Source organism: Diadema setosum, chromosome 4, assembly GCF_964275005.1.
Source record: "Diadema setosum chromosome 4, eeDiaSeto1, whole genome shotgun sequence".
Taxonomy (NCBI): Eukaryota; Metazoa; Echinodermata; class Echinoidea; order Diadematoida; family Diadematidae; genus Diadema; species Diadema setosum.
The window spans coordinates 15,751,014-15,775,042 of NC_092688.1; the positions used below are offsets into that span (position 1 = coordinate 15,751,014).

Sequence of the window (24,029 nt, forward strand, 5' to 3'; positions counted from 1 at the left end):
ACACATACACACAAGCAAACCAACACACCGCAACATGGTTAATTGTGGGCTCTTTTGGGTATCATTACGTACTCTGGACTTTCCAAATTAGTTTTTATTTTCTTCTCCTGCATTATTAGCATGCAGTATAGGATCAGCTATTTTTGCCAAATCTGTACTCTCTTTTTCTGGCCCTATTAAATTTTGGGATTCTCCACTCCAGCAACATCAGTAGAACAGATCAGTGAAAGTTTGAGGAAAATCGTTCAAAAGTTGTGGATTTTTGCACACACAAAAATATCATATCTTTGAATGGACTGTCCGATTTTCCTCAAAAACTTTACTGATATATTTTGCTAATATTGCTGCTTTCATCACTCAACAACTGACTGCTCAATCCACATGATAATGGTGAACTTGTCCTTGTATTACTTTTAAGTTTCAGATTTTTTTTTTCAGAAACTCCCATTGTAGCAAACTCTTGAAATCCCTAATTTGGTTGTTGTTGTTTTTTTCTATCATAATCGATTATCTTTTTTTACTTCATTACTTCATCTCAATTGTGCCTCGTGTCAGTGCGTTGGTTTTGACCTTCCAACCCCTCTTTCTTTGCCCCTTTTCCCTGAGCTCTTCAGTCTCATTCTGTTATTCTTTCCACGCTAATCATTTTTTTTTTCTCTTTCAAGAGAGCTTCCCTCTGTCTGTGTGCGTAGATTTCTTTTTGTCTGTCTTTGTGTGTGTGTGTGTGTGTGTGTGTGTGTGTGTGTGTGTGTGTGTGTGTGTGTGTGTGTGTGTGTGTGTGTGTGGCATATTGCCTTGTTTTGTGCAATTGGTTCGGCAAATGGTTATTATTATAGTTATTACAAGCTCTGCTTTCTGGTATAGTCCCATCCATTTCCAATCAATTTTGTTTCTGTATTTGCCATAAAAGACATAACATTAATTTATTGTATTTCAATATTATTCATATAGCACCTTCCTTGATCACAATTTTGTATTGATTTTGTGTACTTAATGTGTGTTCAAAAGTTTATAGCAATTTGCATTTTTGTTTGAAATGAAATGAATGAATGAATAAAATGAAAAGACATTTTGGGGTTCGAATTTTTCCCATGCATTATTATACAAGACACACGCAAGAAATAAACGCAAGTCAAGTCACCATGACACACTGATGCAATGTAGCTTGCTAGCAGACGTCTTTATTGGAAATCACACATCATAATTACTTGTATAGAGCTATAGCATTACTATACACTTATTGAATTCAACAACTTAGGATCAAATAAAATCTACATGTCGCCAGTCGTGTCTGTCGAAATATCGATTTCGCTTAATCAGAGCCTTTTTTTAGTAATACGTGGTATAGGTAGGACCTGATAGATACCATTATAGGTCTATTATGGAAGCTCATGAGTTGGTTGTATACCTGTAAAGACAGTAATCTTTTTGATGTCTCGTTTCATGCGTGTCTGACATAAGGCGGAGGAGACTTTACTGCAAAATTTTCAACATTCAATCATGCCGGAGATAGTTCATATCATTACTGCTCCATTATCTGTTTGATTCTCAATCTCTGCGACCCAATTGGCTGTCCTGAATTAGTTTTCGAAGGATATCAATTTTCCTTCTACCATGTCTACATTATGATAATGACTGCATGCCCATGCATGTTTTTTAACACGATTAACGTATCCACCTACTGAGAAACCTAACGTGCAACTTCTCACTAAGTAACGTTTGGATGAATGATGATGGCTTATCGACGATTTGATTATCCCTAAATTCGTTGTAATCACATCAGATCGTCTGCTTGAAGACAAATGAGGGGAGAGTCGTAGCTACGTCACGCCTCGGTGCGAGTGGAGTGGAAGCTCTCCCTTAGCCTACGTCAATTTGAGAGAAATAAACGACAGTGTTGAATAAAGTAGAAATCCACTTCATGTCTAACATGACAGCAATGAATACAGTAGACCAAAATGAAACAAAGAACTACTGAAAGTTTCATAGACAGTGATGGAAGTCGGGTGTAAAATGACATTGCTGTATAAGTTTACAATAGACCTACATGCTTTTGCTGTTACTCATTTCATTTTCCTTTTTTTTTTTGGGGGGGGGAGGGGGTGGGGATGAAGCTAAATCAAAAGCGAGTGCATACAAACTTTATTACGATTTGCAAGAAATAAGTATGAAAATTGCAAGCTGTAATGATATATGAATATTAATTTCAAAGGAAAGGGCTACTACATAGTTCAGACTTTTCGGTTTTTTTTTTTGTTTTTTTTTTGTAATGTATTTATAATTGTATGTGAAGTAAGTATTTTTGGAAGAAATTCTTGAGTGGTCCACAATCTACAAGCACTGTTTTTTAGTGGACCTCTCAGTTCTCTTTTTTTCTCCTCAAAATATAACTTTGTATTTTCCCGTATGTATACATGATTCATCTCTATTAGTTTGTTGTATATCGTTAATCCTTCGCACTTTATACTGTATACATGCTTATGATGGATTTTCTGATTTACCTTGTGTTATATTTTGTTGGAAAGAAAATGAGAATGAAATAAATGAATTGAATTGAATTGAATTGACTGTATAGCTCAAAATTTGTGCCCTAAAACTCGCGAGTTTCTTTATTTCAGAGGCAAACTAATATGGAAATTGTGATGTGACGACATTCAGTCTCAGGTTTTATGACTTTTATTTCCAGTAAATATTAATCATATATATATATATATATATATATATATATATATATATCGTTTTATTTTAGTCTTGTTATTTGAATCAAGTTCACATGGAGTGTGTTTTGAATCGTTCTTGTAGATATTTTAGTGTGTAAGAACAGCAACAACAAAAAATCCCGTCTCTATAGGCACTCTCTGATGAATTCCAGCTTCCAATTCTATACATGCATATATGCATAATATCATATCATACACATACGTATAGTATACATGTTATGTATACCATATAGTGTGTGTGTGTGTATGTGTGTGTGTTATTCGTATATGTGTTGCGTATACTCGCGTACCGTAACTATAGCCATCAACAACAACATAAAAAAAAAAGATAAACCCCACATTTCTACATTAAAACACCATATTTCTGAAATTGATGATCCCACATCAAATGTGAATATTGTGAGTTAGACTATAGCCTGTTATCTGTGGTTACGTAACGCTTTGGAATGCAACGGTCTTGGTCCCGCTTTCCCCTTCCCCCATCTGCTATTCTATTACTGTGTCTGCGACAAGTCCCCCATCCAAAAGTCCCTTCGATTTTCCCCGACTGTTATCTTCTCCTTCGGGACTGTCCTCGCTCCACTGACCTGACCTGACCATGTCCTCAACTTGCCCTCAGCGATAGGTCAAGGACTAAGTTCTTAGGTCCAGCCTTGTGGCCAGTTATCTGTACTCTCTTGGGACTTGGTCGCGTGCCACCCAGGCCAGTCCCAGGGACGTATGAATGGTATAGATATCGGCTACTTCTAGAGATCAAAACATTGTTGCGAGTTCGGACTAAACATGTAGAGTCACTCAGGGAATCAACTTACTAAGAACACTACGAGTCGGGCTGAAGATTCAGCCAAGAGATTCTGTTTTGAGTTGTAACACTGCGAATTGGGACGAGACAATAAACTTGCTGTCATGTCCGGAAGAGATTGTGTCCGTTCTACTTTATACTAGCTGTTCTCTCACCCGAGTGTCCGACTGAACTGCATGCTGAGTGTGTGGTACCATGCTTTGCAATACATTGTACATCTACACACTAACTAATAACGAAGGTTCCCTGTACTCTCATTATCAGAAGCAAGGGAAATTTACCCCTTTTGTTACAATACATCTCATGCATAACTTTCCTTGACATAGTCTCATAGGCCGTCGATAAATTTCATCATATTATGATTGGTGTCTTCCTGCACCTCTCCAACGCTTTTGATATCATCGACCGCATAACGCGGCATAATACACTTCTTTATATATCATTTCACTATGGTATACCCAAGGAAGGGAATAGCAGTGAGTGGTCCAGAAGCAAACGATCTGTCTCTATCAAAGGTCATCAATGGCGCACACAGTCAGTTATTAATTATTGTATCACTGTATCACATGTATTTTTTCTTCTTCTTCTTCTTTTGTGACTGTAATTTTGGTTTTGCATAGTCCTAATGTTATTGTGTTTTCTATTCCTTTTGTATGAATAGCACCAGTGCGCTTAGAAACACCAGTATAAAGTCCCATATAAATGCAACTATTATTATTATTATTATTATTATTATTATTATTATTATTATCATTATTATTATTATTGTTATCTATCCATTTATCTACCTATCTATATATTTGTTTGTGAGTGTGTGTGAGTGTGTGTGTGTGTATTTCTTTTTGCCTTTCTTTCTTCTCTTTTTTGATGGCATTTTGCCTTGTTTTGTTAGTTCAGCAAGTAGTTATTACCGGTATCCCCTCCATTTCCAATCAAAGTATGTGCTGCTATGTGTCGTGCAGCAGGTATATGTACTTTTGACTGAGTTTCCCTGTGTTAACCCATCGAGGATAAGCTGAGTTTGCTACAACACACATCCCCACAGATACCTGCCCAAGTATACTCGAGGACTAGTCTTCAATGGGTTGATACACGCAGAATGATAATGCATACATACCCACATAGAGCAGCTTGTTTGGAGATCCTGATCCACAGCCCGAGAGCTTATTGTTGCTTGCGTTCAGGATCATACTTGATGTACTGCCCTGATACAGAGCTATGGCTCCTGAAACATGAAGCAAACGAAATCAGAACTGGTATACTCCATGTGCTCGAAGAGGAAATCTAGTCCAAATATAAGTTAGTCTGCTAAGAAAGAATAAAATATTACGAGTTCAACGTATAATTTTGATCGAAATCGGATGAAAAATTCAGGAAGTTATGACATTTTGAAGTTTCGCTATTTTTTTTTTCTGGAAACAGTTCTTGAACAGTCAATATGGATATGCAAATGGCAAAGTGACCATGTCATCCCCTCACAACTTCCCATATAGTTTGTACATAAAGTTTGAAATTTTCAGTTTTTTTTTTTCATTCAAACCCAACTATGCCCGAGCCTCATATCGTCGTATATCTAACTGATCACCATTCTAAAGTTATTCGACTAGGAATAACATCATGTTTCAGACTCCAATGACAGAAACATTGAATTTCGTCATTTTTTTTTTTTTTTTTTGCGTGTGTGTGTACACGATCAATGGGAAATTGTGAGGTTATGGCATGGTCAGTTCACTCATTTACATATCATATCCACTGTAAAAGATTTTTTTTTTTTCAGATTTAGCAAAACTTAAAAATGTCATAACTTCCTTATATTTCATCCGATTTCAGTCGAATTTTTACCAATTTCCGTCAAATTTTTACCATTGAACTCAGAGGATTTTACTCTTTTTTACCAGACAGATTATATTTGGACTGGATACCCCCTTTAAGACCATTTGCACGGGTGTTTGTAAACAGACAAACAAACAAACAAACAAACAAAGACAAAGCAAAAATCTCTATACCATGACTTGTGCTTTGCTTTGAAAAAGCCTTTAAAGGGGCCCTGAAATCCAAATGCACGTTGATTTGTGTCGATTTATGATACCCTCAACATCACTTTTGCGGTAAAACAAATATCTAGAAACATTCCATATATTTTCAACGATTTTTTTCTTCTATTTTTCTTCAGATTACTTGGGAACGCCCACAAAAAAAAAATCCTTCCAAACCAATCAATATTAATATTCTTGAGATGACATCATCTGTCAATCATTGCTAAAGTACTGCAATGTTTAACCAAAGACATTGGAATCACCTTCCCCTCGACTCAGCATAACTTGCATGTTCCCTCGCCATATCTTTTGTTAGTCACATTAATATGACAGAAACATGCAAGTTATGCTAAGTCGAGAATATTCTGTCCATTACACGAATGAAAAACATTTATTATTTGTTTTACATAACGCCTAAAATAGATCCTCGTCATTTATTTTGATGTTTTATTAATCTAGAAATCAGAGAGAATCTAAGATCGAGAAAGTGTTCACTGAGCGCTTTACGCTAGAGCGCTGTCGCAAAACCTAAAGGCCCGTTAACGGATACAAAAAATCTTGCCATCCGTTGGAACACGCTACGAATCCGCTGTGTACCCATCGCATACGTGTTTCATCCGCTCTATCCATCGAGCATCCGTCCACTGTGATTTCATCTGCGCAAAAAGTTTTAAGCTGCTTAAAACTTTTAGAACGGATGAACTTTCCGCTGTGTACGATGTAAATCCGCGACATACGAGCAACAAACGTTGTATGTCCGTGCGGCATCCCTTACACATCCGCTGCATCCTCTCTGCATCCTCTGGGCATCCTCGCAACTCACATTCGCTGCAGCTAAAAACGGAAAGAGGGAGGAAAGATATGGTACATGGAATGTCTTTACATCGTTAATAGCACTAAAGGTTGTAAGCGTATGCATCTCGTATATAAAGCATTTCGAAAGCATCCGCTCTGCATCCGCTCTGCATTCGCTCTGCATCCACTCTGCATCCGCTTTTTCCGCTATGCGTCCGTTTCGCAATTATCTCCGGTAACCCCTTCGGAGCTGTCATCCCCTTCCATCCGATTTCATCCGCTAGGCTTCCGATGAACATCCGTTTAACATCCCCGCTACATACTACCCACGTCCATTCTATTTACGTTCTGTTACCGCCAATTTTCGCCAATTTTGTCAATTTCTGGAGCGGATGAAAGCGGATGAAGCCATCCCCGAAATTTTGCTCGTCCGCTGTGTCCTTTCTGCATACGCTTTGTGTCCGTCGGCCAGTGGGACCGGGCCTTTAAACCTTACGCAAGCGTTTTACACGCGTAGTGCCGGGCTCTCGGCGTGCGTGCAATGAAACAAATTGTATATGGATCCAAGATTGAACGGTAAATGGAACCACAATTGCACGGATGATGACGTCATAGTGAAACGGGCTAAATGATCAACGTCAAACAACCAATCGAATGACAAGGATCTATTTAGGCGTTTAAATCTGTATATCTAACGATTTCTGTCTGCAAAATTTGATCATGCCTGAACATAAGACTGGTAAAATTTCAGAATATTCGCTTTTCTGTTATTTCATCAAATCGATTCATCTCCAGTAAATGATAGGCATGTGGGTGTCTTTGTGTTATTTGGTGGTAGTAACATCATATGATGTCGGAGTATTCATTGACCACACTCGTCTTGTTCAAGTCATTGGATTGAGCACACTTGTTCAAGTCATTGAAATACGTGTAACGGTTCAAGTTGTTGTACACACTCTAACAACTTGCCCCATCTGCAACTCACCCCCAAACAACGGGGTGCGTTATGACAAAATTTTATGTCTATCAATTATTCTGTAATATCATGTGTGCTTGACCGACAAAGTCTATAGCTGTTCCCAATAGATTACAGATCGTATAAGTTACTCTCACAGAGAAAATAAAATAGATTTATCCTGTTGTTTGCTAAACTGGCCTCAGAATGTTAAATTTGTAACAACTAATTAACTCCCCTTAATGTTACCCAGATCTCAATTCTCATCTGACATGCGGCAATTTGCTGGATCCTACGTGAAACGGCACATCCTAAGGTCTTTGCAAAGTACTAGTATAAGCCATTTCGGAGTAACCTCATGTGCACATTGGTACAAATGACATTTTCTCTCTGTCTCACTTGGTTAGTTCACTTCGCTCGTGATGCATTTTATATGCTTCCTCGACGTAACATTATGGAATCATCATTCGTAAATCCTGTTCAAACAAAGTATGAACTTACATAATCAGACCTATAAGGTGACGAGAAAACATCCATCTCATTACTTTGCATCGAATTTACCAACAAACTTTTTTACAAGCGCCAGACTTGCTGTCAAGTGGCGTATCAGGGCAATTACCCCGGCTGAATACTGATTGGTGATAAGGTTAGAGTAAAGATTATCTATAGGGTTAGGGTTAGGTTTAGGGTATAGAATAGAGTTTGGGTTAGGATTAGCATTAGCATTAGGATTGGGATTAGGATTAGGATTAGGGTCAGGGGAAGGGTCCGGGGTAATTGCCCAGGGGGTAGTTGGCCTAGACCCGTCAAGTGGATGTGCTGGCAAGCGCCGTTTGAAAGGATTACATGAATACTCATTACATAACAGATGCTTATCTAGGTGAACTTAAAAACCAACCTGCCTTATAGTACCACTGATCTCTACATAGGAGACCTCGATCAGTAGCATAGTTCCAGAGTGGAGGTATCCTTTCATGTAGAGATCAGTGGCAGGTACAAATAACTTTTTGGGCTCATGCATAAGCAAAGTGGAACTCCGAATTGGCGTACTGATTCACTGAGATCTAACCTCAGTCATCGACTAATGTGTATGAGTTTGGGTGGGTGGCTGTACCTGCAACATGTGGGCAAGCCATAGACGTTCCGCTTAGGGTTCTTGTGGCACTGTCGTTGGTGTGCCACGTGGATTTGATACTGGAACCAGGAGCGTAGATGTCGAGGCAGGAACCGTAGTTAGAAAAGGAAGATTCCCTGTCTTGCTTGGTGGTGGCGCCCACAGTAATAGCCTGATTTCACCCAACGATGAGCGGAAGATAAGTCAAGCAATACTGTCAAAACAATTTTTTCGTATCCCATAGGCCTAATAGAGTTACCTAAGATGCCCCTCCAACTATTCATAATGGGATCGTGTGCGCTTTTCTACACCTGAAAATGTCATGACTGTTAATTTGCAAAGTGCATGCAAACACATCTCGCTATATTAGACTGTGGCTCGGCTTTTCAAATTTACGATAATTGAATAAAGTGCGAATTCGGCCGGGAGCCCAGAGGATTTACTAAGCCGAAGAGGATCTAGGTTTGTATGGTCTCAATGTATGTGGTCAAAGGTCAATAAAATGACTCACATGTACTGATAAGACACATCCTATACCGCATAGGTGTATATAAGGGCCTCACAAAGCCCCCCCCCCCCCAAAAAAAAAAAAAAAGGAAAAAAATATATATATAAATGAATAAATAAACAAATAAATAAATAAATAAAAAAAATTAAAAAATGAATAAAAAGCATTTGTTCAGCCGAAGAGGGTCATTAACAGATGTTGGTGGATCTCGTTCCTTTGAGTTTACCTATAAATATGAAAACAGCAAAGCCAGTTTTATCCTGGGCCCCAGACAGTAGCCCCAGAGGGCTCCATCTTCAATAGTAGTAGAAGTAAGTAGTAGGCCTGCACAACAGAGATTCCCGAAACACCGAAGCCAGTTATTTCATCCTGTACGAGGCCTAACTAGACAGTAGCCCAGAAGTGTCCCTCCCCATCTCCAGTATGATTTATATAGCCAAAAAAGAGCAGTGGCTAATTTCTTGTGCAGTAAAAGTAGTACACATTCCAATAGAGATACCCTTTACTAGTAGGTCCTAGCAAAGCTAGTTATTTCATCCTGTATTGGACCCCAGACAGCAGCCCCAAAGTGTACCCCCCCCCCCCATATGATATCATTTAGCGGAAAAGAGTCATGGCTAATTTCTTTTGCAATGGAAGTACACTGTATAAGCCCTAGTACACAACAGAGATACCCCAAACAATTGCCAAATATCAAAACCGTTCACTGCATCCTATACTGGTTCCTAGACAGTGACCCAGAAGTCCCTCCCCCCCCCCCCCCCCATACGACTTTATTTAGCTAAAATGAGTCATGGCTAATTTCTTCTGCAATTGAAGTAGCATATACACAACAAAGATACCAAAAACACTAAGCCATGCAGTTGTTAATTAATCCTGTACGGGGCCCCCAGGAAGTAACCCCAAAGTGCCCCCCCCCCCCCATATATATGTGATGGTTGATATCTTTTACAATGGAATTAGGTATCATAATACTGAACAGAAATGCCCCAAACACCAAGGTCAGTTATTGCATTCTGTACGGGGTTCCCAGACAGCAGCACAGAAGTGCCTCCCCATAGAAATATTAAAGAAAAGGGAAGGAATTTATGGCTAATTTCTTTTACAATTTAAGTTATAATACAAAAGACAGATACCCAAAATACCTTAGCCAGTTATCTCATCTTGTACAGTCTATTGTACGGGGTCCCCAGAAAGTAGCCACAAAATTCCCCCACCCCGTTTATGATTTTATTAGCTGAAAAGAGTCACGGCCGATTTCTTTTGCAATGAAAGTAGGTCTTAAGAATATACAACAGAGATACCAAAAACGCCTATGTATACTCAGGGCTCTGATAGTAGATCTGAAGGGCCAGTAAAATCCCATAGCTGACAAATTCACCAAAAGAACGACATGGGAAAAAAAAAATCTTTTTGTATTGAACAAATATTTATTGTGAGTAACAAATACTTCTGTATCGATGATATAAAGGTTTTTTTTTATCACAGTTAGATTGTAGCCTTACGAAACTCATGATATCTATGAATATGCCTCTTTAGATGCACGGGTGCATGTGCTTTAATGTCACATTTTTAATATGATACATTATTTTCTTTATGATAGATATGAGATTAACAGATAGATCCAGAATTATACAAACAGAAGTTTTTAAGCACGGGAAGAAATGTGAACTTCCAAAAGATCATTGTAGAAGTGAAAGGTCGGATATGGACTAGACTTTTTTTTCTAATATCATCTCAATAACCTGGATTTACAGGCAAATGGGCAAAAGAAGTTCTCATGCTATGGAAAGAGCATAGAAAACAAACATCGCAAACGTGATAATAATTCAATCCACAGAATTTATCTTAATTATCATCTGGATTAACTTTCTTATGGGTCAATATGCAATGCAGTTCTTTCTGCAGAAGTTAAAATAACATTAGCGTAAAAAACAGAAATACATTATATATATATATATATATATATATATATATATATATATATATATATTTGAAGGTTATAAAGAGTCAAGGTAATATTAAGATGATATTCACAAATTAAGATTGAATTTGGTTCATTTTTTATCGTATCGTGTATTTCATGATCATTTGTTGGGAAAGGAAAACAGTATTGTGTTTGAAACACGAAGGAAGGAAGGCTTATTTTGTTAATGTTGACAATTAAGGTAATCGTTCAGTGCTTATAGCTGTGCTGTATTAGATGAAATTGATCTAGTTCTATCTCCTAGTGCCAGATGCACATTTTGTTGTTGTTGCACTTTTCAAAAGAAGTGGGGGGGGGGGGAACTTCCGGGTTTCATGATCTAACGAGCAAAAAAACAAAACAAAACAAAACAAAACAAAAAAAGCCTTCAGCGCAACTTCCTGACAAGTAAAAAAAAAAACAAAAAAAAAACAAAGGTCCTCAACGCAAAAACATAACCTTGGAGCCCACATGGCCCCTCTTGTTCCGCCGGCCGTGGTTGTTGTTTTGGTTATAGGCCTACATAATAATGCAGTCCATGATTTTTAGGTTTCCTTAATGTTTTCTTGATGCATGTTGATTTGCCTTGAAAAAAATATTGCATATACATACTTATATACCCCTGTATATGCATATTATATGAGGCTTTCTTTTCGGGTCTTTCAATATATCTACCTGTGTTTTTATATTTCGTGCAAATTTCCTGACACATTCTGTAGGGTTTGAATTGTACAATGTTCTTATAAGATGGACCATCTTTTTTTTTTCATTCATCGATTTTCAGAGGTATTTTGTTACGCAATGTTACCTCGGTTTTCCTTGTAATTAGAAGATTCAATTCGAATAATGAACTATCAGATACATACATATAAATATATACATAATATGTATGTATATAATAAAATAAAAGAATGAAATGAAAAAAAAATCGGTTCACTTAATCATGTTTATGCATATTACTCCCTACGTCATTTGAAGTTTGAGTTGATGGAAATTCCCACCTTGTTTTTTTCGGAGGTTATAAAGAGACAAAGAAAACTAAAACTTATTTTTGCTATTTCATTCATGTCTCTCGTGTTAAACTGGTCTTTTGTTGTCATTGATATCGTGAAGGGCATTTGCAAATGAAAGACAACATGTCAATTTTTGCAATTTTTACTTTTGTGCTTTGGAGGACAAAAACGAATGTGTTCACTCATGCGTAAAATGTCCTTTTGTATTAACCTAGTAGCTTGATAGCCAATTTAATTACCTTTAATATGGTACTGTATGTAATACGTTGATTTTCATCAAAATCTTCTACGAAAAATATGAACTCGATAAAGTGTTTATTTTCTTTTTTTGCTGAGTGTACATATAATCGTTGAATGGCCTTTTAGAATACTGATATCGTATGGCTTGTTAACGTCTACTACTATAGGATGAAAGCACTTATTGATAGTCATCATTGTCTACAATGGCTGTTGAAATTAATGAACATTTCGCAATGCTTGCCTTGCATGCCTACCTATATTTTCTTTAAAATGTCAGTCAGTAATATCATTTACTTTCGGTGCAGATAATATTATGCCCTCGTAGGATATGACGAGGTGCATAATCATTCCTCAACACTTTTGATTAAGTATAATTAATTGGAAAACTGATACAGTGAATTACAAGTAGTGTATCAGTAAGTTAATTGTCTCGTCTGTTACACAAAGCCATGACAATTTCACGCTACTTACACTTGGGACACGAGCAGGTGAATAATAATTCGCATTTGCGTTGTCGTTGCCCGCAGCCACAGCCGTGGGGACACCAGAACTGATCAGGTTTGAGACAGCGGTATCGAGAGACGTGGATACACCGCCTCCAAGCGACATGGACGCAATGCTGTTTGAACCAGCATTTTTCCTCACGTAATCCACCCCTGGGATAATAGACAGAATCATCTATTTAATAAGTGGACTCGATTTCTTCTTTTTTACCTAGCATTCTTCATCAATAAGTAAATGCACGGATATCAAAAAAAAAAGCGAAGAAAATCATTGGAAAAGCTTTACCATATCTTCTTTACCACGTCCAAATGTTTTTTTCAGATTCATAAGTTGGATCTATTCAAAGTTGCAATGGTTTATGTGTGAAGACGACCTGATAATAGAATACAAAAGAGAAAACAGATAACATGACCTATATGACTATTGAATAAAGGGTTCCTGCCCATATAAATGTGCGATTTTTGTGTGTGATTGTAGTATACAATAATTTTTCTGACTGGTATTGTTAGATAGTTAAACACAATGCAATTGCATTATACACAAATTGCTCTGCCATACCATTTACAGTAAGATAACGCCTCCTATTAACAGGGATGATCGTGGAAAACAATCAACACGATCGAGCACCCATTTCTTGAATGACAATAAGATGATTGTAACCCAAAAACTGAATTGAAAACTAAGAGTGCCTTGAACGAAGAACAATCGCTCAATGGTCAGCTATTAATACATATTGTTATGGCTTTGAACTCATTTTTGTGAATTTGCTCAGTCAGAATGGAATACTCTGGTTACCAAGAAATATTATCCAGGATGAGTCAATAGAAGAAGCTTTTTCAATCAAATTCCGAGGTTTGATTCTTGATTTTTTTTAAAAGACAAAAAAAAAAAAAAAACCTTACTTGGATTCTACACATACTTTATGTCGCATGGAGAAACACATGTTGCTCACAACGATAAAAAGATAAAAAAGAGACATGTGCACAAGCTTTACCGCTGATGACGCCACTGTTGCTTCCAGATCCCAAACAGTTAAGCACCTTCACTCCCCTTATTTGGACACCTGTAGCGACGCCATAGGTGTTTGATCCAACGGTTCCTGCACAGTGAGTGCCATGTCCATTACAGTCCTCCTGCAGAGAAACAGAGAAGTTTCTTAGCCCTGCGTTGTTTTGTTTTTTCGATTTATCAATTTGTATTTACGCAGATTGTCTCTAAGTGATTATGAATATGCAGTTACGCAGATAATTTCAAAAAGATGACGAATATGCTTTAATGCAGATCTCGAAACGTAAAATGATAATGTCTCAAAAATGGTGAAGTGAAAGTTCAATTACAAACAAACTAAAACATTTCTTGATTTCATAGGGGCGAGGGTTGATCAGCGTGGTTGATACTTCAAACATATTAATTATCCATTAAAGTGGCCGAATGATTAGAAACTGGTAACTGACTGGGGAGGGTTTCGTTATGATAGACAAAGTTCATACAGATAACATGGAGTTGAGAAGCTCTTGAGGGATGTTTTGGCTGTGACATTTAACACTTCGGATATTGTAGTCCCCTGCAACAACAACAAAAAATTATTATAAAAAATAGGATTATGCGTTAGACGTCTTGAATATGTTGGTGTTTTTGTTTTTGTTTTTTGTTTTTGCAACTTGAACCAGGTGGTCTCCATAATTATAATGACCATGATCAATATATCTTTAGAACTAGAAACATTACTTTCAACTGAGAGAAATTCTCTGTCCTCATTCATAACACTTGGTTCGCTGTGAATTTGATAAACTAAATCTTCTTTGAAGTAAAAAGAAACTCCACCGCCCATCCGATTTTTTTCTATTTCTACTACAAGTATTTTCAAATAATTTGTAACAAGGAAGAAAATAATGTATAGCTGATCTCTCTGCACGTGCTTAGTATGATACAAATATTGAAAGAGGATGGAACCACGACGTTATATCAAGAAAATCAAAGTCATATATAGCTGCATGTGTTTGTCGCTGAAATAAGGTTTCTGAAAGAAAAAAGAAGTGGAAATTAGCTCCCAATTTGGTCCTCGATCCTTTCTCCCACAGGGCTCACCCCTGATCTGCCATGAATAAACTTGAAACTGCAGTTGCCTATATACTCATTGCACTAACTTAGCTTATTTACCTTATCATTTCTGTTTCTAAAGTTTCTGTTTCTAAAGAAAATTTGTAAAGATTTTTTTTTTTCTTCAAAGATCGTCCTACTTACATTGCTTCCGCCGGCATAGTTAACGAGCTGTTTAGCACGACCTCTAAGACCACCGAATTCCTCGTGGGTATCTCGGACCCCAGTGTCGATTACATAGACTGTGTAGCCACTGCCGGTTCCTGCAGAAGACACACCATTCAGACTTTTCACGATGGCCTGTGGAGCCGGGAAATATGCAAACGTCTCGACGAAAAATGTGTAACTCTCAAAATTGCATCAACGGGAAATGTACAAACATGACGCCAGGAAATGTGCAAACGCACTTGAGAAAATAATGCGCAAATCATTTGCTTCAACACTGTCACGTACAGATGGTCCATAAACTCTGTAACAAAGCTGCGCATGAACCTTTACCATTTCTATTTTCTTGAAGACCCCTCGACAGATTTTCACTAAACTAGGTAGCATCCCAAGGGTGATAGGATCTCAGTTTGTTTAAATGAGCTGACGTTGAGACTTACCTTCAGGGTTTGTTTTTTTTTTCTTTTTTTGGTGAGATAGTGAGAAACCTCTTATGAAATATGAAAGAACATGTACTTCTATGAGGAATTCAACATTTATTTGATGAAAATTGGTTTTGAAACGGCTGAGATATCAAAAAAAAAAAGAGCAATTCTATAATGTGGGACCCACACTTTATTACGATCGCTTTGTTTTACTTTGTGTTTGGATTTTTCAGTCATTCCAAACCCAATTTTTATTAAATAAACTTTGAATTCCTCTTAAAATAGTATGCTCTGTACTATATCATAAGTGTTTTCTTGGTATCTCGCAAAAAGTTAAAAGCCCAATTCTCATCTCCACCAATACTGTACCATCCTTTTAATCTGTGAGCATGTCTTAAATGCGATGTTAGACTGATTAATTACCTCGTGGATTGTACGTGTCATCATAGACGCATTCCCTCTGATCGATACGGTCAAGACCCCACTCGACGTCAGAGCCAAGTTGAGTACGGTACACGCCATCCTCTTCCACGTACTCGACGGCAGGCAGACTCCGAACCTACGCGGAAAGATTTTTGCAGGATTTTACTCTGAGGTGTAATATTGCAGTGCCCTAAGTATACAAATTAGCGTGAGAACCATAACAGGAGGGGAAACGTCCTTGCTTTCGTTCTTGTCCTTGTGATAGTCCTTTCTGTCTGTCTGTTTCGCCTGTCTCGTCATGATATCAAAATTTTCATACATGGAGTCCTTGACAGATGTTGAGATGCCCTCGTCCCCAGAGTAATTCACAAAACTTACAAGCTATGCTTCTGGTGTGAATTCCTTTTTTTCCATTATACGTTTAAAAAAAAAATTGCATTTCCTTACTTAGTTATCTATAGAAATACCAAGATGATGTTACTATAATTGTATACTTCGTTGAAGCTTATGTGGTTCAAAATTCCTTAAATATTATGTAATCATACGACAAGCGTTATGTATTTTGTATACTTTATAAGAAAATAAAATCATTTGAATTGAATATATTACGAATACGTAGGCCTATACCCGTTTCTATAAATTTTGATATTGATGAATTCATGGGAAAAATAAGACCTAAAAATAAGAAATAGACATGAAGAGAAATGGTTATAAGTGATAACAGCCAATAAATCACTCTGACAGAAAACTATTACTGACGTCTTGTGCATAGGTAAAATGTAAAATAAAAAAGCTTCTGTGTATTGCTCATTTCATGAAACTTTATTCATGATACATTACGGAATCTCTCTGGAAAATTTGTCATTTTTTGTGTGTAATATTTGTGCATGTTTCTCGGGCACACTTTAAGTGAGGGAGCAAATTTCCTATTATGGCATAAATCGTACCTTTCTTGTAAATTTCCCAAACTGATGTCTTCCAAATAATGGCATATCCCTTAAAAGCAAGGAACGACATACATTTTTTTTAACTTTTTTTTTGTGAACGAATGGAATGGAAATCTCAATTGAACTGAAACGGAACTTAAAAAAATTACTTCAGGATTTAAACATATAACGTATTTTAAAGACAACTTGTAGTTTTACTCAGTAGGCTCTCATGCGTTCATGTCATCAACATACTGTATACAGGTATAGCAAGTGCTCTGATCATGTCAATTCAACCTCTCCATTGCAGCCATTCGATGATAATAGACACTGAATGCAGTTGTTCGAGTATGACTGAATAAATCGCTCTGCATGAACATGGGGAAGTGAAAATATGGATTTCTTCGTTTTCGACTTGAATACCTCTTATTGTTAAGCTGATGCGTTATTGGACTAGTAATTCCGTCCCCTACGTAGGGGCTTCTGCTCCTTAACATTGGATTTAGAAGAATTAAACAATCCTAATTCTTCGAAATCCAATGTTAAAGAAAACCTCGGGATGATTTTCAGACTTTTACATTTTAACTAACTTACACTATAAGTTAGCTATACTGGGTTCAGAGTTTCATAATTTATAGTGATTGGGATGAGGAATAAGAATATTATCAGAATTTAGAACAAATTTCAATGAAGACGATTGGTGACATGGCAGCCTCACCATAAGAATAGCCGGGTTCACACGTACACCAATTAGCGGGATACAAATCTCGAGATTTGCATCGCGATCGTCATCCCGCTAATTTGTACGTGTGAACCCGGCTAATGTGTGAGCTGGGGCTCAAGGAAGCAGAACAAAAGAAGAAGGCATGCATAGATTATACGCAAGCGAACTTGCTAAGCAAGCGGTATCGTAACGGAATTACAATGCTACATTTCTAAAATAATGTGAGGCTACAATGTCATCATCATTGCAGAGATATTCAGTGTAATTTGTTTGAGGTTTTTTTAAAGTATTGGTTTCTCTGCCCAAGGACCACAATGAATTCAACAAATCTATACATGGGGCTGTCAATTTATGTACTACAATGTACATGATGTGAAATTTTGAACATCGTCTGGAATGCCCCTTTAGGGAGCAGAGGCCCCTACGTAGGGAACGGAAGTACATCGACAGACAGCTTACAACTTCCAGGACACGATCCTCCAACTCGGCTGCGAATCCATACAAGGCGTGGCGCCAAGTGAATCCCACGTGGCCGCCAGAGATGCGAACTGTTGAGGTCACCTCATCGAGATCGTACTCGTCCTGAGAGCATTTCCAGACAATGACACAAAGGATTGCGTTATCAACTGCGTTCATTATTAATCGCTTTCTGGACAATAATATATAGTACTCGTGAGTCAACTAATTAGACTAACTCTAATTAGACTGACTCAGTCTGATTAGTTGTTTTTGTTGGTTTTTTTTTTTTTTGCCGGTTCCAATTTGTTTCTCTACACTGTTATAGGTATGTACAGTCTTACAAGCCATTTAAAGGCTTTCTCATGTACATTCCATTTTTCACCATTATATGTATCAGCGTATTGTGTAATATTTCTGATTTGCGTAGTACATATTGTATCAATACTATGTGTCATCGTTGTCTTGATTTGTATGTTATGTTATATGCGTCTTTTATTCTCGTCGAATGACAGAAATAATGAAATGAAATGAGCGTAGTTCAACTTGCCGTCTCGAAATGAGGTAGAATGTCTTTATCTCAAATGAAAATATATTTCCTTTTGTTTTTAAGAGAACTGCAAAACACTTCAGACCAATCATATCGAAATGCATCAAAAAACATTTTCTTTCGGGCCCGTTTCATAAAGAGCTACCATTGACCTTATGCTCGATATAAGTCAGTGAAATCGAGCGTAGGATCAATATTTAATTGTAAGTCTTTTTTCATAAAGACAGTTACGCTTGATTTGAAGCACAGGTGTAATAGCAGATCGAGTGTAACTTTTTTTTTTTAATTTAATCAATTGTAAGATTAATCTTGAGATCAAGCCTTATGAAACTAGCCAGTGATCTTTGTATTAAAGATTTCTGGAAGACCAGTCTGAATGGACTGTAACGGTTCCAGTCATTGGAAACGTCAAAAGTTGCACTTCAGGAATTTGCGGAATTTGTCTATGTTATTGGTGATTATCTTATCGTCTTTCAAAACTGAGTTTGAAGCAACAAATTATGACAAACTTTGTACCCTACACCTCCAATATTTCAGGACATCCATTGATAACGACCAAACGTAATATGCGAGACCAGTTTCGTAACAGTCACCTACATTCACTTGTTAAAAAGTATTACGTGGCTCCTGGTCCTGAACACTTGCCTTGAGCTTGATGATGTATTTGCCTGGGATAGGCTCCGAGTTGTGGTACAACGGGGCGAGCTCGGCCGAGGCGGCTGCCACGAGAAGGATTGTAAAGAACGCCAGCATAATGTCTGAAGATAAGGCAAGAGAGGGAGAGAACAGAAACGGGTGTGATATCTCACACTGCGGGGCATTTCATGAAGTAGTTTGGTCAAATATTTTTCTGACAAACCGTTACAAGCTAGTGAAATCCTTGCATCTGATTGGCTGAGAGCAAATTCTGTCCGACAAATTTGTCGGACAAAATGCATTCATAAAATGCCCCCCGATGTCGTTTATAAGTAGGGTTCACGACACACCTTTTTATCTTCTTAAGGGTTTTAAAGATGGTTTTTAATGAAAAGTGTCGCATGCATCTTAAAATCAGAAAACTAATGTTGAATGTCAAGCAAGCTGTGGGGCCAGGAGATTGCGTCTGCACACATGGTCAGAGTCGGGATATAGTGGTGATCTCCGTGGTAACTCTTCGGCAAATGCGCGCTATATTACGAGTGGCTCTATTCGGCATAAAACATCAATATGGTTTGTAATCGTATGCATGTACATTACAATTTATTGCCACTCCCAGCGATCTTGTACATGCATATCGTATCTGAATGAATAGTTATATTTTATGAGGACACTGCAACAGGGGGCACTGTGGCATAGTGGATAAGACTCCCGACTCCCAATCGGAGGACCAGAGTTCGAGTCCCGCCCAGTGCTTACGTCCTTGGACAAGATGTTTTTACCCACCATGTCCCTCTCGACCCAGGTGTATAAATGGGTATTACCTGGCAATGCTGGGGTAATGATAATGGCAGAGCCCTCTGGTAGAGCAGTGGCAACACTGAAGAGGCTACCCTGGATAAATAAGACCTTATTATTATTTATTATTATTATTATTATACAAGCCCTACTTTTTAAAAGTCCTCTCCGGGTCTAGGGCAATTACCCCCTGGGCAATTACCCTGGAACCTTCCCCTGGTCCTAATAATAATCCTAATCCGGAACCTAATCCTAACCCTAACCCAAACTCCTAACCCTAAACCTAACCCTAACCCTAATCTTTACTCTAACCTTACCACTAACCAGTATTTAGCCGGGGATAATTGCCCTGTGCGATCTGGGGGTAACTTTTAGTGCCTGGATACGGTCCCCTCTATTTCCAAGAACTTTGATTCGGCATTTGCCAATAGATCTGCATCTGCCGTTGGTATACTATTTCAGTTCACAGTATTTTCTTTGATTACATTGTTGTACTTATTTTGTGTCATTTCGTGCTTTCAAAATTAATGTCTTAGTACAATCGCTTTTTTTGCCAAAGGAAATGAAACAAACGAGATCAAAATTACATGAAGATCTGACTAAGGAAGACAAACGCATTTTTGTTTTTTCTTTGCAAATGGAGTTGAGTTTAATCTTTGCACCACGCTATAGATTACAATACATGATATACTATGGTAGGACAAGGGAATTGTAAAGTATACATAGAGAATTTTCAGGAGGATAACGTATAGTCTTAAAAGAATACATTTTCTTTTTCTGGAAATGAAAGTTGTAGCATAACGTATATGATCATTCCAAGTTAGGTTTTGTTTGGTTTTTGTTTGTTTGTTTTTTACTGATGAGAACACCTAAAAAATTGATAGGATTTTTACGTTCAAGATGTACACTTATCAATCATTATTGTGCGTGTCATTTCGATGAGTATTATGCTTGAGATGAATATAATTTGTTGTATCAATATTATGTGATTTTCCATTATTTTCAAAGCAGTTCATGTATTTTATTTTGGTAACTACAAGAATTCCATTGCCATTTTGTTTATTTGTTTGTTTGTTTGTTTGTTTTTTTGCCATCGCGTTTGCTTTTTTTCCGTAATTACTGTACCAAAGCTAAATCCATCTAAACCCATATTGATCAAAATTCAAACATTTTTGATGATGCAAAAAAAATTAAAAGCCCATCATATAAATTTTGGATAAACTAGGAGAGATAGAGCTAGGTGAATAATCATTAATTTGACAAGGATCATCTTTCTTAAAAACTGGGTTTACAATTTTGCAATTCTTAAAGAATTGGGACATTTGCCAGAAAATATGGAGGGATTGAATATGTGAGTAAATTGATCAGTCAATTTGATGTATAATATTTATGTTAACTGTTTGATCTTATCTGATCTGTTAACTGATGTTCTTATTCTATCACAGCCAATTACCCCACTAAAATTCAGATCTTTCATGATATCAATAATTTTTGTATGATTTGTAGGATTTAAAAATTACTACGAAGAAGTAGTTTCAAGAAGAAATTTCAAGAAATATCTATTTTTTGTCATCAGATTTATTTGCCAGACTAGGGTCAATATTATTTGCTTAAATATGTTTATATGTTTGGGAACTGATGTTCTTATTCTATCACAGCCAATTCCCCCACTAAAAATCAGATCTTTCCTAATATTGTATCAATAATTTCTGTAGGATTTGTAGGATTTAAAAATTACAATGAAGAAATAAGTTCTGGAAGAAATTTCAAAAAATCTTCATTTTTGTCATGATTTATTTGCCAGATTAGGATTGATATTAAGAGAGAGAGAAGAAAAAAAAAAAAGAATTGTATAGTAAATATGGGAAGATAATCACATATATCAAAATACAATTAGCCGCTAATAATTTCTTTATCAAAAACGTTCGAAAATATATTATCTATTAAGTGGATGAAACAGAATTGATTCTTGCTGGTTTGTTTATATGCGGATAACAACCAATTGAAAACATCAAAGGAAGATTTTTTTTCCTCAAAATTCCTATCATTGTCATAATTAGATAACGATGCACTGTATAATATGAAAAATCAGCCATTGATCATAATTGTTTATTTTTACATGAAAACAGCAAGAATATTTTCCAAATCTTCAAAAAATAACTGATTATAACTTTAAGAGGGTCTATAAATCAGACCGACAATTGTATTTTCGTTGTTTAAATGTTCTAATTCTACAAATGATACGTGACATTCTTCAGATGAACTATCAGATGTAACTTTACTTTGCAAATTTTGATTAATGTAAAACCGTAAACACCTCCACCTCTCCTTTCTTCACGGTTTGCTCTTACCGTAGGATATTTTCATATTAATAGATTTGCTAATTATATTAGATAGAGTCGCTGAAGAAAAGTGGAACCAAGTTTCTGTGATACCAACAATTCAATCAAAGAAAATTATCAATAGTGTAAAGAAGGGTTTCGAAAGATTCAAAGTTCTTACTTTAACTCCTGGTGAGTGTACATGTAACTGAAGTTCTTAGAGTTTCTGAAATTCTTAATAAATTTGATAGTTGCATAATAACTACTGTCAGAAGTTGAGGGGTTAAACTCAAAACAGGTTTGCTGCATGAAATCCATAAACACACCACCTACTGTATTTCAGATCAATCTGATAACTCTTCATGAAATAGGCTCCAGAACAAACACGATATCGAAATGCTTGCGATCGGACTACTGAGCGCAGGGCAGGCACGGAAGTCAATATGCACCATGCAGAGTTGCGGATGATTGCCGAGGGTTGTTATATGCACGCTTAACTTATCAGTGGGTGAAAAACCTCTTTCTGCTTTTTAGCGCTGAATCAAGAATAACCATACAGGTAGATGTCTATCAGGTATAATTAGTGAGCCTTATCAAAGCCATACAAAAAATGTGATTTTCAAGTTCCTTCAAAATGTAAGAAATGTTTTCTTTCTTTCTCCCTCGTTAGCATTCCCCCAAACGCTTCCCCTCCCCTCTTTCTCTCTTTAACAAACCAAATTATAATAGTAATAATAATAATGATAATAATGATAATGATAGTAATAGTAGTAATAATGATAATGATAATAATAATAATAACAATAATTGGCGCTAAGGAAATAATATCATGTATGTGGACTTCTTTACATTGGATTACAAAGATTCGTGATGTCTTCAAGTTATATGAAGAATAAAAACTATAAGATTGCTCCATTTGTGCATTATATACAAGTATTTCATGAAGAAGAATGTATGAATTTATAGCTTCAAAATTGGTTGCATTTTCAACCTCAAGTAGTTTTCATTTTCAACAAAAATCACAAACTTTGACTGCCGCACGCAGGAATTTATACTCAAAGCAATGATCAAATAAAAGTTGTTTGTAGTGTTCAGGGTATATCATTAATTCTAATCTCTTTTGTGGGGGTATTTTGTTTTGCTATATCCCTCAGATTTAGATAGATATTTTACAATTTTTCTTAGAAGATTCAGAGTAAAAAAAAAAAAGGTGCCTGCTGGCGAAGCATATTTCATTTCTTACTCATAAATACAAGCTGCAATCAAAACTGATATACATGTATACATACTGTATTAGGTGAATATCATATTAATTGAATATATATTAAAGAAAAACTCTAATATATCAGATAAATTCTCACCTTGCTTACGACCAACTGTTTGTTGAATGAAACAGCGACGGTGATAATCTTCAGGGCGCTAAGAGGGCTATCTTCAGGGCAGATAATTGTGACGAAAAATTGCAGTCAGTTGGCAATATTTATTCAGTGTACCTCTCCACACAGCCATGGCAGGGTGTTCTGTTCCCAACCAGTGCGCCGTAATGCAAACACTTCAGGCCAAATACGCAAATTTCATTGGTTGATATCAGGGCTGCGCACTGGGGCTGCGTACTGTACGAAAAAACGGACACAAGCTCACATTGTGAGTTATTGAGAGACAATGATATATTTAAGATTTGAATTATGCCTAACTCTGTACTGACGCAAGTACGACAGTCTTAGTCGACAAAATAATGTATCTCTTCATAATAAAGTACGGTTATCTACGCTTTATCTCATAGAAATGGTTAGGATAGTCTTAATGATTGCTGAATAAGCAGAACAGACTTCGCGGTGGACACGTGCATAAC

The 24,029-nt window shown here is 36.8% G+C and overlaps 1 protein-coding gene across 1 annotated transcript; it reads right to left on the minus strand.

Moving 5' to 3' along the window:
• Window positions 1-1,207: 1,207 nt before the first annotated feature.
• LOC140226939 (aqualysin-1-like) lies at window positions 1,208-23,620 on the minus strand. The gene is made up of 10 exons (XM_072307368.1): window positions 23,539-23,620; window positions 19,068-19,180; window positions 17,876-17,998; window positions 15,767-15,902; window positions 14,898-15,016; window positions 13,648-13,786; window positions 12,621-12,805; window positions 8,423-8,594; window positions 4,640-4,747; window positions 1,208-1,865 (listed from the first exon to the last, which is right to left on the minus strand). Exons 2-10 carry the CDS (start codon window positions 19,173-19,175, stop codon window positions 1,861-1,863), a joined length of 1,095 nt encoding a protein of 364 aa, XP_072163469.1. The 5' UTR covers window positions 19,176-19,180; window positions 23,539-23,620; the 3' UTR covers window positions 1,208-1,860.
• Window positions 23,621-24,029: the final 409 nt, after the last annotated feature.

What these genes read in the sequence shown, in the direction of transcription:
- LOC140226939 (XM_072307368.1), bottom strand. Translation starts at nt 19,175, where the DNA reads ATGCTGGCGTTCTTTACAATCCTTCTCGTGGCAGCCGCCTCGGCCGAG. An exon ending in AATACATCATCAAGCTCAAG is followed by an intron (nt 17,999 to 19,067) that starts GCAAGTGTTCAG and finishes AAATGCTCTCAG; the next exon opens with GACGAGTACGATCTCGATGA. An exon ending in AGGATCGTGTCCTGGAAGTT is followed by an intron (nt 15,903 to 17,875) that starts GTAAGCTGTCTG and finishes CTTTCCGCGTAG; the next exon opens with GTTCGGAGTCTGCCTGCCGT.